This window comes from Hypanus sabinus, chromosome 6 (assembly GCF_030144855.1).
Source record: "Hypanus sabinus isolate sHypSab1 chromosome 6, sHypSab1.hap1, whole genome shotgun sequence".
NCBI classification, from domain to species: Eukaryota; Metazoa; Chordata; class Chondrichthyes; order Myliobatiformes; family Dasyatidae; genus Hypanus; species Hypanus sabinus.
In genome coordinates this window covers 10,969,459-10,985,634 of record NC_082711.1, presented here as the reverse complement: position 1 = coordinate 10,985,634, position 16,176 = coordinate 10,969,459, and the positions used below count along the sequence as shown (strand labels likewise).

Sequence of the window (16,176 nt, the reverse complement as noted above, 5' to 3'; positions counted from 1 at the left end):
ATCGTCAGCAAACTTGCTGATATAGTTTTCAATGCCCTCATCTAAATCGTTGACATAAATCGTAAAGAGCTGTGGTCCCAATACAGAGCCCTGTGGTACCCCACTAGTCACCTCCAGCCAGTCCGAGAAACACCCATTCACTGCTACCCTTTGCTTTCTATCTGCCAACCAGTTTTCTATCCATGTTGAAACCCTGCCCCCAATGCCATGAGCTCTGATTTTACTCACCAATCTCCTATGTGGCACCTTATCGAATGCCTTCTGAAAATCTAGGTACACAACATCCACTCTCGTCTAACATCCTTGTTACACCCTCAAAAAACTCCAACAGATTAGTCAAGCATGATTTACCCTTGGCAAATCCATGCTGGCTTGGCCTAATCCTATTTCTGCCATCTAGACGTGCCACTATTTCGTCCTTAATAATGGACTCAAGCATCTTCCCCATGACTGACGTTAGGCTAACAGGGCGATAGTTCTCCGTTTTCTCCTTCCCTCCCTTCTTGAAAATAATCCGCGGATCCCCGCAGCCTGCCCGGGTCAGAGTATCTACACACCCCGCAGCCTGCCCGGGTCGGTGTATCTGTACACAACCCACAGCGAACGTGCATTTGGCCCGTCAATGCCAATATCTGCAGGTGCAGAGCTGAGGGGCGGGTCTCCGGAGAAACTCGCACCTGATTGGCTGTGTTTGAGCACCTGACCTGGGTCATGGCGCGGCCGGTTTAAACGGACGGGTCCGTGAGGCATCGCCATTGAGCGGCTCTGGCGCTCGACCGGCCTCTGCCCTCGCTGTCCGTGGCTGGTTCCTGTCCGCCGGTGGCCGAGCCCTAGACCCAGCCCCCGAGATGACCCACGGGTCGCGGCCGAGTCGCTCCGGCCAGAGTTGCGCCGCTGCCAACCGGCGTGGTGACGGATGGGAGGCCGGACTGATCCCCGGGACAGTTAGCATGGACCTGATGTGCTGAATGGCCTCTACTAGTAATTCAGAAGCGATGAGATGGTTGGTGGGCACTGTGGCCAGGGGAATGACAGAAGAAGGCTGGCGTCATTCCATGCTTGTAGTGAGATGCTGAAGATGTTCTATCGGTCAGTTGTGGAGAGCGCCCTCTTCTTTGTGGTGGCGTGCTGGGGAGGCAGCATTAAGAAGAGGGACGCCTCACGTCTTAATAAGCTGGTAAGGAAGGCGGGCTCTGTCGTGGGCACAGAACTGGAGAGTATGACATCGGTGGCAGAGCGGAGGGCGCTGAGTAGGCTACGGTCAATCATGGAAAACCCTGAACATCCTCTGCACAGCACCATCCAGAGACAGAGAAGCAGCTTCAGCGGCAGGTTGCTGTCAATGCAATGCTCCTCAGACAGGATGAAGAGATCATTACTCCCCAACGCCATTCGGCTCTACAATTCAACCACCAGGGGCAAGACATGTTAAAGTGCTGGGGTTAGGACTGAGCTTAAGTTACCACGCAATGCACTTTAGTAACTATTTAAGAACTTTTTAAAAGCTATTTATTAAAGCTTTTTGGGAGGGTGATTTTAGATGCATATCATATTTATACTGAGTTAAATACTGTATGTAATTAGTTTTGCTACAATAAGTGTATGGGACACTGGAAAAATGTTGAATTTCCCCTTGGGGATGAATAAAGTATCTATCTATCTATAGATTTGGATAACCTTATTGTCATATGTGCCAGAATGTAATCAATTCCCTACTACCATGGATTGAAAGGCTGAAGAAGTGTCCATAGCTCACCGGACCTGACTGTACAAGGAGATGGGATGGCAAGGAAGACGTGCTTGTCTTCAGAGGACACACTCTCATGAGGAGGAATTTCTTTATCCATGTATTCTGTGCGATTCATTGACATGGATGATTGTAGAAGCCAAGTCATTGTCCGACTCTCCAAGTCATCCAAAATCAAAGCCCTCACATCTGGGATATGTCCTCCTCTTGCCTCTACTATTGGGCCAAGTAGGTTCCACAGACCACCTATCAGTTTCTACAGCCATCTGGCTCCTGAACTGGTGTGGATAACTTTGTTCATCATCAATTCTACCATCTAGTGACCCACTTTCAAGGACTCTATAGCTTGTGTTCACAGTATTAATTTTTATTTGCACAGTTTGTCTTTTGCACATTGGTTCTTGGTTGTCTGTGTAGTTTTTGTAAATTCTATCGTAAAAACCAGGAGAAAACGGATTCTCAAGTTAGTTTGAGAATCATGCTTGTTCGTATGACATGGGCAATCACGATCTTTCCATAGAACAACTTTCATGTTTGTTCTTGGCAAATTTTTCTACAGAAGTGGTTTGCCATTGCTGCCTTCTGGGCAGTGTCAATGTAAGATGGGTCCCCAGTCGTTATCAATACTCTTCAGGGATTGTCTGCCTGGTGTCAGTGGTCACATAACCAGGACTTGTGATCTGCACTGGCTGCTCACACGACCATCCACCACCCGTTCCCATGGCTTCACGTGACCCTGATCGAGGGGGAGGGGGGAGACCTAAGCAAGTGCTACACCTTGCCCAAGGGTGACCAGCAGGCCAGCGATGAAGAGCCTTTGATAGAGACGTATCTCCACTCTGCAACCCATATATACTGTGATAATAAATCCACTTTGAGCTTCTTCTGGCAGCTTGTTCTATGTACCCACCACTCTCTGCGGGAGGGAAAATTATTTTATTCCTCTGTTCCGTAATGTTATAAAATTCCAGATGGTCACCCCTCAGTCTGCTAGATTCCAGTGAGAATAAACAGTTTATATCCAGTTCCCTGTCATAGCTGCTGTGTCTGCTCCACAAAACATCTGAGAAAGACTTCTGAAATCTATACTGCTATCACATTGAAGTGGTGTTGTGACCAGAAATATGTGAACCAATATTTGTACAACTATAATCTGAACTCCTTATTCTTGTACTCAGTGCCTTGCCTATGAAGATTATTATACCGCTTTTCACTATGTTCTTCAACTTTGCTTTCTGGGAGCTATGCACCCCTGGGTTTCTTTGTACCTCAGCAGTGTCCCTGACACTTACTCTGTTCTGCCAGAATTGGACCTCCAAAGAGCATGAGCTCACATCTGAATTACATTACCTGCCACTATTCTGCCCAGCTTCCTAGCTGATTTAGTCGTGTCATCGCTTGAGTTAAGTACGATGTTCTCCTAATGGAGAACAGCTGTGCGTGACTTTGCTTAACGTGAGGAGGCTGATGCGTGGGCAGCCACCACGTGGTCCTGGACAGATCAGGGTCTCACACATGGAATGCAAGATGATGGAGGACCCTTCACTGCTGTTGTGATGTGTCATTACCCTCTGCTGAGGTCGTGGTTGGGTTGCTGTTTGTCCAGAACCTCCCCCTTGACCTTGCCACCATGGGTGACCCTACTAGGAGCTGAGTGCCAGGCAACATGCTCTTGGGATCTCAGGAGCTCACAAACTCTTCCACTGACAAGGTGATGATCCTTGGTGAAGAAAGCTAATGTATGTCCAGCTTCATCCTTAAACAATGTTCTTTACTATGGATCCAATTCTTGTGTCAGTTGAAACTTACTAATCCTGTTCCCTACATTCCTGTCCAAGTCATTTTGGAAACAAGGTCCCGGCGTTAATGCCTTAGGTTCACCACTGCAGATTTCACTCCTGATTTTCGGTTTCATCTGATCTTGTTCCAGATTCATGCCACGTGGATTTCTTGGTGTGCAGTCGTAACCACTTGTTTATCTGGTATTTTATGCTTCTGAATTTTCATGCAACCATCAAAAATTTCTGAGAATTATTTTCTTCATGTCCTGGTGAAAGATCTTGGCCCAAATGTCAATGGTTCCCATTTCCATAGAATGTCAAAAAAAAAACTTGAACTTGCACTGTATTGTTGCTGCAAAAGAGGACATTTCATGGCATATTGGAGTATAAAAGTTGCAACTTGCTATTTGCTAGAGAATGAAATCCTAAGAATGTAGAAGACAATGTTGTGTTAATAAGAGGAAGCTATGAGATGTAGATTCGAAAATCTGAGTTTGCTATTTGCTATGCATGTACCCAATTTAGTAGGAGAATGAAATCTTAAGAATGTAGAAGACAATGGTGTGTTAATGAGAGGTAGCTAAGAGATGTAGATTAGAACATGATTAAGTCAATGGGTAGAAACAATAGTGGCGGATGTACTTGTGTACGCAACTATAGACCATTGGATATGCTAATGCAACTAAACCAGGAGATTGCTATAAAACATGCTATGTACAAGGATGGGTGGGCAATCAGTGACTAGCTCAATGACTGTCTCAGCTTTGATTTGCAAGTTAAAGTTTAATACTTCTTGAAGAATCTTCTGCGTCTCCTAATCATTTGTGGGGCACGAGAAACCACGACAGGCATACGTCAGTGATTTTTAAAAAAAAAACTTCTTTCTAATTCTGAGGTATCTGCTCTTTGTGTAGGTCTAGACTTGATGTACTAGATAACCACTCTGAGTGTTCAGGCTCGGTGTTGCTGAGGGGCTGTGCTACAATCAGATGAATTGTGTCATCAAATTATTTCGCCCTGAGGAAGGGTCTTGGCCAAATCCCCTCCACAGATGCTGCCTGACCTGCTGAGTTCCTCCAGCAGTTTGTGTGTATTGCTGGAAATCCAGAGCATTTACAGAATCCCTGGAGTTTGTTTACATTTATAGTATTTTAGGACAGTGTAATTGTATGTTGATCAACAGCTGCTTTTTCTCTAAAGGTTTGGCACCATGTCATGGTGATTATGATAATTTGATTTAGAATTGCTGTATTTTGCAATATTAAGGTTCGTGTGTAGAATGCTATTACCTGAGACACAGCAATATTAAGGCAATTCTCATATTGTGTTTGGCAGCTTGTATTCCCCATGGATGCCAGATGGCTAAGACAATACTGCATCTACTGAATTTAGTTAAAAAGCTTTGATTAAATCGCATAACATTTTTCTAAGTAATGTTTGAAACTGAGGCTCACTTATTCCCACAGAGGAAAAGTTTCCTTAAAATCTCTGGTAGTTTTCAAATTGTTGGTAATCGATCTTCCGTAAAGGAAGGATGAACACACTCGGAAGGCTTTGTTGTCCCTAATCACATTGGCTTTGATCTGTGACGCCCCACGATGGCACTGAATGCAAATGTTCTCTTGTTACAGTTACTGCATGCCCACAGAAAGAGTGTGGGTTGTATGTGGGACAAGTATGTAATCTGATGATAAATTTTACTTTGAACTTTGTTACTAACTTGTGCAAAATTCAATCTGAGATCTGTACTTTAGTACAAGATGTTTGTCACTAGAGAACCACAAAACGTCAAGGAGGCTATACATCACACACAAAATGCTGGAGGAACTCAGTAGGTCAGGCAGCATCAATGGAAATGAATAAACAGTTGATGCCTTGGACTGAGACCCTTCATGAGGGTTATATATTATATAACTATTATAAATTATAAACTATTATAACTGTTATAAATTACGAAATGCATAGTGCCAAAGAAAGGAATGATGAGGTGGTACACGTGGACCTCTCGGAGATCTGATGGTGGAAGGGAAGAAGCTGTTTCTGAATCACTGAGTTCATGTCTTCAGACTCCTGAACTTGTCTCTGATGGTAGTCAAAGTAAATTTATTATCAAAGTACATGTATGTCACCAGATACTACCGTGAGATCATTTTCTTGCAGATATTTACATGAAAGTAAAGAAATACAGTAGAATTTATGAAAAAACTGACAACCAATGTTCAGAAGAAGACAAACTGGAAATAAAGTGGGGAGGGGAGAGAAGCTGAGAACACAAGTTGTATGGAGTCCTTGAAAGTGGGTCCATCGGTTGTGGAATCAGTTCAGAGTTGTGAGTGAAGTTATTCATGCTGGTTCAGGAGCCTGATGATTGTAAGGTGATTACTAAGCCTGTTAGCTTGGGGACTTAAAGCTTCTGGACCTCCTACCCATTATTAGTTGCCAGTAGGCATGGCCTAGAAGGCAAACACGAGGAAATCTGCAGATGCTGGAAATTCAAGCAACACACACAAAATGCTGGTGGAACACAGCAGGCCAGGCAGCATGATGTGACTATGAAAATGGACAAGGGAGAGCCAGTGGATGTAGTGTACCTGGACTTCCAGAAAGCTTTTGATAAAGTCCCACATAGGAGATTAGTGGGCAAAATTAGGGCACATGGTACTGGGGGAAGAGTACTGACATGGATTGAAAATTGGCTGGCTGACAGGAAACAAAGAGTAAAGATTAACGGGTCCCTTTCGGAATGGCAGGCTGTGACCAGTGGGGTACTGCAAGGTTCGGTGCTAGGACTGCAGCTGTTTACAATATACATTAATGATTTAGATGAAGGGATTAAAAGTAATATTAGCAAATTTGCCAATGACACAAAGCTGGGTGGCAGTGTGAAATATCAGGAGGATGTTATGAGAATACAGGGTGACTTGGACAGGTTGGGTGAGTGGGCAAATGTATGGCAGATGCAGTTTAATGTGGATAAATGTGAGGTTATCCACTTTGGTGGGAAGAACAGGAAGGCAGGTTACTATCTAAATGGAGTCAAGTTAGGAAAAGGGGAAGTACAATGAGATCTAGGTGTTCTTGTACATCAGTCAATGAAAGCAAGCATGCAGGTACAGCAGGCAGTGAAGAAAGCTAATGGCATGCTGGCCTTTATAATGAGGAATTGAGTATAGGAGTAAAGAGGTCCTTCTGCAGCTGTACAGGGCCCTGGTGAGACCACACCTGAAGTATTGTGTGCAGTTTTGGTCTCCAAATTTGAGGAAGGACATTCTTGCTATTGAGGGAGTGCAGCGTAGGTTCACAAGGTTAATTCCCGGAATGGCAGGACTGTCATATATTGAAAGATTGGAGCGACTGGGCTTGTATACACTGGAATTTAGAAGGATGAGAGGGGATCTGATTGAAACATATAAGATTATTAAGGGATTGGACATGCTGGAGGCAGGAAGCATGTTCCCGCTGATGGGTGAGTCCAGAACTAGAGGCCACAGTTTAAGAATAAGGGGTAGGCCATTTAAAACAGAGATGTGGAAAAACTTTTTCACCCAGAGAGTGGTGGATATGTGGAATGCTCTGCCCCAGAAGGCAGTGGAGGCCAAGTCTCTGGATGCATTCAAGAGAGAGTTAGATATAGATAGTGGGGTCAAGGGATATGGGGAGAGGGCAGGAAAGGGGTACTGATTGTGTATGATCAGCCATGATCACAGTAGCTAGCGGTGCTGGCTAGAAGGGCCGAATGGCCTACTCCTGCACCTACTGTCTATTGTCATCTATAGGGAGAAGCAGTGTCGACGTTTCGGGCTGAGACCATTCGTCAGGACGGGTCTCGGCCTGAAACATCGACAGTGCTTCTCCCAATAGATGCTGCCTGGCCTGCTGCGTTCCACTAGCATTTTGTGTGTGTTGCACAGCCTATGGATGCTGCTTTTCTGTGGCAGCGTAATTTCCATGTAAATTATCGGTTTATTGAGATACATTGCAGAATAAGCCCTTCTGGCCCTTCAAGCTATGCCACCCAACAACCTGACTTGACCCTGGCCTGATCGTGTGACAATTTACAATGACCAATTAACTTGCTCCTTTGTACCGCGGGAGGAAACTGGAGCACCCAAAGGAAACCCCCGCAGTCAGTGGTGAAAATGTGCTCAGTGATGATGAGGGCTTTGCCTGTGATGGGAAGGGTTGGTGCTGGAACCCTGTAATGTTTGTGATAATACATCAACAACCTGGATGCAAATTTTGCAAATGCGATTAGGAAGTCTGCAGATGTAAAAAAAAATTGGTGACATAAATTATGAGGAGGATTATCTTGGGCTACATTGTGATGCAAATCAGCTGGAAAGTTGAATTTGTGCTCCTTGTCACCTCTCCAGGGGATTTTTTATACTCCTTATTTTCTCCTGCTTATGTTCCTCATTTAGAAAGCAGAGGCCCGGAGGAGGTGTAACAGAGTAAACAAGCAGGGCCCAATTGTTTTCTCTTCATAACTATAATTCTTCAGTCTTGGAGCATTGCCAATGAAAACAAATTAAAAGCAGCACATGACAAACACAATGACTTTGCCCATTACCTGTATCGCTTGCTCACAGTTAGCTCAAACTCAAATTCACTGTATAGTACTAAAACTTCATTAAATCTGGTCCAGGTACATTTCATTGGGACTATTCAGAATAAGCTTGGTACGGACTAGATGGGCCAAAGCGCCTGTTTCTGTTCTGCAGTGCTCTATGACTTTGGTTACACTTTCTTTCAGCAGTTTCACAATTCAAACTCAATAAGCTTACTTGTGTTACGAATGTGCAGCAACTCTGAGGGGCCGAAGGGTACAGAGTTGCCCCCTCCTTTTTGAGAATCGCAAGATGGCTATTAATTCAGGTCTGGGACCCAGGAAATGAGAGAGAATCCACAAGGTTTGGAATGTGTCCTGGCCTCAGCGAAACAAAAACCCCTGATAACGGCCATTGTCTCTTGGAGACAGAATTGTGTATTGAGTACTGTACTATTCATTGAAGCCCCTCGGGGATGACCAGAGTGGGCTGGTTGAGGGATTGCATCATCCTAACCTGATTGACATCTGAGACCCTGTGAGTAAGGATAAAAGAGGGTCTGGGGAACAACCCCTTTAGACGCACCAGGAGAAACGCTCGAAATCCCGTGACAGCGTTTAATAGCGACAGCCGGTGGGGGGCTCGTGTGCATCCTTCCCTTGCCTGGGATTGGCGGCCTCATCACGGAAGAACGGCTTAACTAAAGGAGAGGCCACAAGTGAACGGCCACACCAACGAGACTCCGACAGATCGAAATCATAAAAGGAAAGCCGGCAAGTTTTTCTCCAAATCTCTCTCTCTCTCTCCAACCATTGCAAACTCGGCGGTCCCCAAAGGCTGCAGCCTGCATGAACTGAGTGAACTTTATATTTCCATCGGACAATACATTATCCCCTAGACAACGATAGAGCTATTTCTTATTGATTATTATTATACCCGCACTTTTAGATTTAGTATTGACGACGGATATTATCTGTATATTTGCATTGATATTATTTTTGTGTATTTTTACCAATAAATACTGTTAAAAATCGTATCATCAGACTTCAACGGACCTCTCTATCTTTGCTGGTAAGTGACCCAGTTACAGGGTTCGTAACACTTGGCTATTACCCACTCCAGGTGAGCCTGGGTCGAATTTGATGCGAGTTCAAATTGGAGTCTTCTGTAATTATTGGTCTCTAGAGTTACTGTTATTGGTCAACTCCTGAGGCACCTTTTCATACATCTTCTATGTAAACTTTTCAGACTGATACTATAACCAATTTTACAGCTAAAGTCAGCTTGTATCCCCAATGTGCTTGTTTAAAACTAAAATTCTTGCTGGTCCACACTTATCAGAATCTAGGGTTTAGAAAAATAAGGTGAGGGGGGGGAGAGAGATCTCATTGAAGCTTACTGGATATTGAAAGACCTGGCAAACATGAGGAAATCTACAGATGCTGGAAATCCACAGCAACACACGTAGAAACATATCCATCCACGGTCTCGTCTGCTGCAGTCTGGCCACACTTGGGTTAGAGGAGGAGGAGCACCTTACACCTCCAATCTGATGCCTGAACATCGATTTCTCAAAGTTCCCGTAATTGCCTCCCCCCCCAACCTCCTTCAACATTTCCCATTCCCATTTCCCCCTCTCACCTTATCTCCTAACCTGCCTATTACCCCTCTCTGGTGCTGCTCCTCCTTCCCTTTCTTCTGTGGTGGTCTACCCTCGTCTATCAGATTCCCCCTTCTCCAGCCCTTCATTTTTTTTTACTATTGGGCTTCGCAGCTCTTTACTTCACATCTGCCCCCCTCCTGGTTTCACCGATCACCCACCACCTTGTACTTCTATCCTTCTCCAGTAGTCTCGGCCAAAACATCAACGGTTTAATCTTTTCCATAGATGCTGCCTGAGTTGCTCCGTGTGTGTGTGTCATTGAAAGGCCTGGATTGGGAGAGTCTAGCACTAGAGGGCACCGCCTCGGACATCCTGTTAGAACAGAGATCAAGGAATTTTTTTTCAGCCAGAAGAAGGTGAATCTGTGAACATTTTTGCTCCAGGTGGCTGTGGAGGCCAAGTCATTGGGTATATTTAAAGTGGAGGTTGGAAGGTTCTTGATGAATAATGATGTTAAAAGTTACAGGAGAATATTAAGAGGGAAAATAAATCTGCCATGGTAGATAGCTGGTCTGTTCCTATGTCTTGTGGAGCTGTACAGTGGTACGCAGAATGCTAGATGGTCTGCGTCTCTTGGTATCTCTGGGGGGGGGGGGGGGGTTGGTCAAAGAGAGTGAAACATGTATTATAAAGTTGTGCAGGTGGTCTGCAGCTATGTTTCCCATGCTGAAATGAACCCACATACCCACATTTCAGCATAACCCCACTTCAGAGTCCCACTGACCAAAATTGTTTTCAATTCTTCTATTTCCCTTCCTTCTCTCCTTGACTGTCTTCAGCACCTTGCCGATAGGTTGGTGATTAGAACGGTGTACGGACGTTATAAGTGAGGTCCAGTTTGAACTCTGCCGAATCCCACTGCCAGAAACCTCCAGTCACTTAAACCCCAACCAGCCTTTGCTTCGCGCCTGAATTTATAATTCAGTTACTGTTTCCCTCGGACTCCGTGGATGTTTAACTTTCTTGAGTAACCTGCTGCGTATGTGCTGTATCACATTCCTGAGTAACACGCACTTAGCCAATGTAAATTCACCCCCCTAACCCTGTTACCTCGTTGGTTACATGCAGCTCCTTGGGTAGCCTTGTTTAACCAATTGAGTTAATTGCTTAGAGCAATTGATTAGCGTTTGCTGGGGGATCCTGGGAATTGTGGTAATGTTAATATAGTTTCATGTGTAAATAAGCAGTCATTTTGCTTTGTTAGCTTACATTTTTTTTAGATAGGGAGCATGACCAGACGTGTGTGTGTGTGGAGATGGAGCACTTTAAAGGAGGAAAGAGAATCAATTTCGGGTCAGCATCAGGTTTAATATCACTCGCATATGTTGTGAAATTTGTTGACTGCGGCAGCAGTATTGTGCAATACATTATAAAAACTGTAAATTATGATAAGAATGTGTATGTATTTTTTTTAAAAAGGTTGAATTTTGAATTAAATAAGAAATGCAAAAAGAGTAAGGAGGTAGTGTTCACAGATCAATGTCCGTTCAGAAATCAGATGGCGGGGGAATAAGCTGTTCCTGAATGTGTGCCCGTACCTTGATAGCAATGAGGAGAAGGGATGTCCAGGGTGTTGGGAGTCCCTAAATGTAGGGTGCTGCCTTTTTGAGGCATTGCTGCTTGAATACGTCCTGGACGCTGGGGAGACTGGCGCCCAGTTTACAACTTTTCACGGCTTTCTCTAATTGTGTAGTGGCCCTCTCCCTTCAGCCAGTTAGAATGCTCTCCGCGATACGCCTGTAGAAATTTGCAAGTGTCTTTGACATACCAAATTTCCTCAACTTCTAATGAAATTTAGCCACTGTCATGCCTTCTTTGTATTGACGAACTAACATTAGCCACTACAGCAACACAATTCGGCACGGCTCATTAGTGTGCAAGGTGTTTGCACACTATCCCCGTGACAACGTGAGTTGCCTCCGGGTGATCTGCTTTCCTTCCACATTCCTAATTGTTCACATGGGTGTGATCGGATGCTGCAGGCTTGGTCAGAAGCACCTGTTACCGTACTGTATCTCTAAATAAAAATAAAATCTGCTGGAGCAACTCTGGTCGAGCTGAAGATGGTGGGTGGGAAGGAACTGTTGACATAAGACATCAACAATAGCTCTGTTTTCCACCCCCTCACACCAGCACAAACACGACAGATGCTGTTGGACCCACTGAGTTTCTCCAGCATGTAGTCTGCTGCTTTGGATTCTAGCACTTTCAGTCCCTGGTCTCCATTTGAAGCACAAACACCTGCCGGTTCACTGTCTTCGAAGGAAACACTTTGGAAGATAGACTGCCTATGGTTTGATCTGTGTCTGTGCTCTTGTAGGCTCTGCTGAGCCAGCCAACATCTGCTTGGGCTCCCTTTGCTGCCCAAGGGCACGGAAATTGGCTTGCATCCATCTGCCGATGGCATTTCTGTGTCCCTTTCACTGCAAGTGAGCTGTCAAGGGGAGTTCAGTGAAGTTAGACTGTTTGCAGGGGTCAAATTGCATGTTGTTGTGATGAATCAGAGCTGCAGGCACAGCAGATCTGTTTGCTTACGATGCCTCTTTGGGAGAAAACCCCTGTTGTCCCTGGACTCCTATGGGGCACAGGCAAAAAAGTGGATGATTTTCGGAACTATTTATGAACATTGTGTAGAACTATTCCTGGAATGATGCACAAAATGCTGGAGGAGCTCAGCAGGTCTGACAGCTTCTATAAAGGGGAATAAACAGTTGACGTTGAAGGATCTCTGCCTGAACCATCAACTATTTATTCCTCTTTACAGCTGCTGGCTGACTTCTCCAGCATTTTTTTTTGTGTTGCTTTGGATTTGCAAAGCGTCTGCAGAATCTCATGTTTTGATTTGGTATGGGGCATATTCCCCTCAGGAAATACTGGATATACCAGGCTTGTGTATGAGTTTAGAAGGATGAGAGAGAGCTCAGGGTGAATGCAGAGTGTTTTCTCCTGTGGGAGAAACCAGAACTAGGAGTTGCCTGTTGAAAATCCTGATGAAATAAACTATTTATAAAGCCTTGAGTCTTTGGAACTCTCTTCGTCAAAGGATGGCGGAAATATTCTTTGAATATTTTAAGGCAAAAGTAACTGTTTGATAAAGCAGCAGTTGCAAAATTACTAACGACAGGCGGAAATGTGGGTTTGAGGTTACAATCAGTTTATTTGGTAAGGCAGTTTTTAGGGCTAAATAGCCAATTCCTGTTCTTAATTAATATGTTCCAGAACGTTGGTCCCTGCACAGGAAGAAAGCTGGAACAGAGATCCTTCAAAGTCGCCCAGCAAACATTGATCAAATTGAATCAGATTTAGGGTTGTGAAGGGCACTGTGGTTAACTGAAAGCTCCCAAATAACTTCCGAAAGTTGAGACCTCCCCATTTGTCTTGGTAACCTGAAATGGTTGTCCTGAATCCTGATACATGATTCTAAAAGGAATAACTCTCATTGGCACGTATTTCATTGAAAAATGTGCTCTTGGTACCTCTCCAGAGCTATGGTCAGCTGTTGCCTTATGAAAACCATTCTCCTTCTGAGAAACAACATCAATTGTTGGGAACTGAAGTTTGTTTTTACCTTTGCTGTATTCTGCTCGATTGTCTAGTGGAGAGAAATACAGCAAGGAACATTTTCATCCAAAATCATTGTACCATTAAGTAAATAAGACTGGCATATTGAATTTGTTTTCTCCATTAAACACCGGCTTTGAACTTGTTATCAAGAATTAACATCAAAACTATTGAATTTGCCATCTGTATCTGTAGTGGTCAATCTTGGCTCTGGATTTTTGGGAAAACCTTGAGCTGAATTTGAGCTGAAAATTGATTTCCAAATTCTCTAACTTTTTAAAGTCATTAACCGCCCCTACAGTTGGTCAACTTTCTGTAAAAGTTATCTTGTGATTCTCAAGTTTAGTGAGCAATCTCTTGCGACACTCTGGTGAATAGCAGGGCTGCTTGCAAATGGCATAAAAGCCTCTGATATCTGCAGGCTGACTGAATCTCACTGATTGCCGCCGTTTTAAGCCCATCACCCCTTCCAAGGCATAGACCACTGACAGCAGCTCACTGGAGTCCTCTGTCCTGGGCGGAAGATCCTTCCTCTCCCAGGGATGATGTCGTTGGAGCTTCTGTTGGTGTTCCTGTAGCTGTGGCGTTTTGTGGGATGGGGTTGCTGGCCTCGTGTCCTACGCTCCTCCTTTCACTGGTGGGGTTGGGTCTGTCTGTAATGGAGTTCAGACTGATTATTGACACTACAATAGATCCCCAGGCAAGTAACAGAGGCTGGAGTTCCTCATCCTGATAGAATAAATAGTTGAGTTTTTATTTTATAGATTCATCACAGTAACAGGTCCTTCTAGCTTGTGAGCCTGTGTTGCCCTTTTACACCCTTGTGACCAATTAACCTACTAACTGGTGTGTCTTGGAATGTGAGAGGAAACCAGGGCAGTAATGAGAACGTACAAACTCCTCACAGAGAGTGGCAGAAATTGAATTAACCAAACGCTACTCACTTTTTCAGGTCAGGCTGATTCTATTTATTTTGAGCCGCCTTCCCTTCCCCCTCCCCTGAATACTTAACATCTTCACGAAGTGTTCAGCTAAATTACTGCTTCTATCCGTCAGATTACTTCCCATGAGCTTGTTATAAATTAATGACCAGATTCTTCACACCTTCATAGATCCACCCCCCAACTATGGATAAAGCTTTACATCTCCCCCCCCCCCCCCCCACCTTTCCTGGGTTAAAATCTCACTCTTGTAAATCTTCTGACTTTAGTAGGTTTTCAGTCTGTGGTGCAGAAGACTGCCAGGCTTCAGGAAGGGTGTGATTACACTAGAGAAGGTGCGGAGAAGACTTACAAGGATATTGTAAATTGGAAGGCTCGAGTTATCAGGAGAGATTGGACAAGATAGCCCTGTTTTCCCTGGTGTGAAGAAGACTCATCATAGCCATTATGTGCTGTGTGATTTAGCCAGTTATGGAGACCACAATCTCCTTGGCAAATCGTTCTGCAGAAGTGATTGGACATTGCCTTCTGGGCAGTGTCTTTACAAGCAGGTGACCCCAGCCATTATCAATGCTCTTCAGAGATTGTCTGCCTGGCGTCAGTGGTCGCATGACCAAGACTTGTGATCTGCATCGGCTGCTCGTATGACCGTCCACCACCTGCTCCCACGGCTTCACGTGACCCTGACTGAGGGGATACTCTAGTGCCACACCTTGCCTAACGGTGACCTGCCGGCTAGTGGAGGGAAGGAGCTCCTTACACCTCCTTTGGTAGAGACGTATCTCCACACCACCACCCATAGAGGTGGCTAAAAGGTAAAATAATAGGGAAATTATAATTGAGAGGTAGGGGAGAAGGCCAATGACTGTTTCCTATGTAGAGGTGTCTAAAACTGAAAGACATGGGTTTCAGGTGAGGGAGGAGGTTTGAAGCAGATCTGAAGGTCAAGTGGTTTGTATTTGGAGTGAGCTGCCAGGGGAGGTGGTGGAGGCAGGAACAGTAACAACATTTAAGGGGACCAGGACAGGTACTTGAATGAGCAGAGCACGTGTGGACATGGAGTTAATACAATGGGGTTGGTATGAAATTAATACAATGGAGTTAATGCAACTGGGGTTGGTATGAAATGGGCATGGTCACAGTGGGCTGAAGGGCCTATTTCAACATTGTACAACTGATTCTATGAAAGTGTCGAAATAGAACTGGTGATGACTGCATCTCCCACTTGTTATAGGAAACCGTGATATTCATAATACTGAAAGGATAACAACTTGACTGCATGGCATTGCAAATGTTCTGTGCTCATGGTGCTTAACTGGTGCTATGGAGGTGATAATTGCCTGTAATCCCCTCTAATGAATTTACTTTATTTCTTACATCCTTCACGTACATGGGGAGTAAAAATCTTTACCTTATGTCTACGTCTTAATGTGTAATCATAGTAATTTATAATAAATAGAACAGTCAATGTAACATAGAAATACAGTTGTATCAGTGTGAATTAATCAGTCTGATGGCCTGGTGGAAGAAGCTGTCCCAGAGCCTGTTGGTCCTGGCTTTTATGCTGTGGTACTGTTTCCCAGATGGTAGCAGCTGGAACAGTTTGTGGTTGGGGTGACTCGGGTCCCCAATGATCCTTCAGGCCCTTTTTACACACCTGTCTCTGCAAATCTCCTGAATCATGGGAATTTCAGAACTAGAGAAGTGCTGGGCTGTCCACACCACTCTCTGCAGAGTCCTGCGATTGAGGGAAGTACAGTTCCCACACCAGGCAGTGATACAGCCAGTCAGGATGCTCTCAATTGTGTCCCTGTAGAAAGTTCTTAGGACTTGGGGGTCCATATCAAACTACCTCAACCATCTGAGGTGAGAGGTGCTGTTGTGCCTTTTTCACCGCACAGTTGGGGTTTACAGACCACGTGGAATTCTCAGTGAT

General features: G+C 44.6%; 1 protein-coding gene across 9 annotated transcripts in view; it reads left to right on the top strand.

Moving 5' to 3' along the window:
• Nucleotides 1-10,919: 10,919 nt before the first annotated feature.
• bmb (brambleberry) overlaps nt 10,920-16,176 on the top strand; it is a 103,009-nt gene continuing 97,752 nt past the window's right edge. For 7 of the 9 annotated variants that reach the window (XR_009512559.1, XM_059971686.1, XM_059971692.1 and 4 more), the window contains exon 1: nt 10,920-11,031. Coding sequence is in view for 6 of the 9 variants with exons in the window: in XM_059971686.1 (XP_059827669.1) it covers nt 10,968-11,031 (64 nt within the window). In the remaining 3 variants the exon portion in view is untranslated. Of the gene's footprint in view, nt 11,032-14,509; nt 15,056-16,176 lie in introns of all 9 variants that reach the window. The other 2 variants (XM_059971688.1, XM_059971687.1) reach the window with 2 other exon arrangements.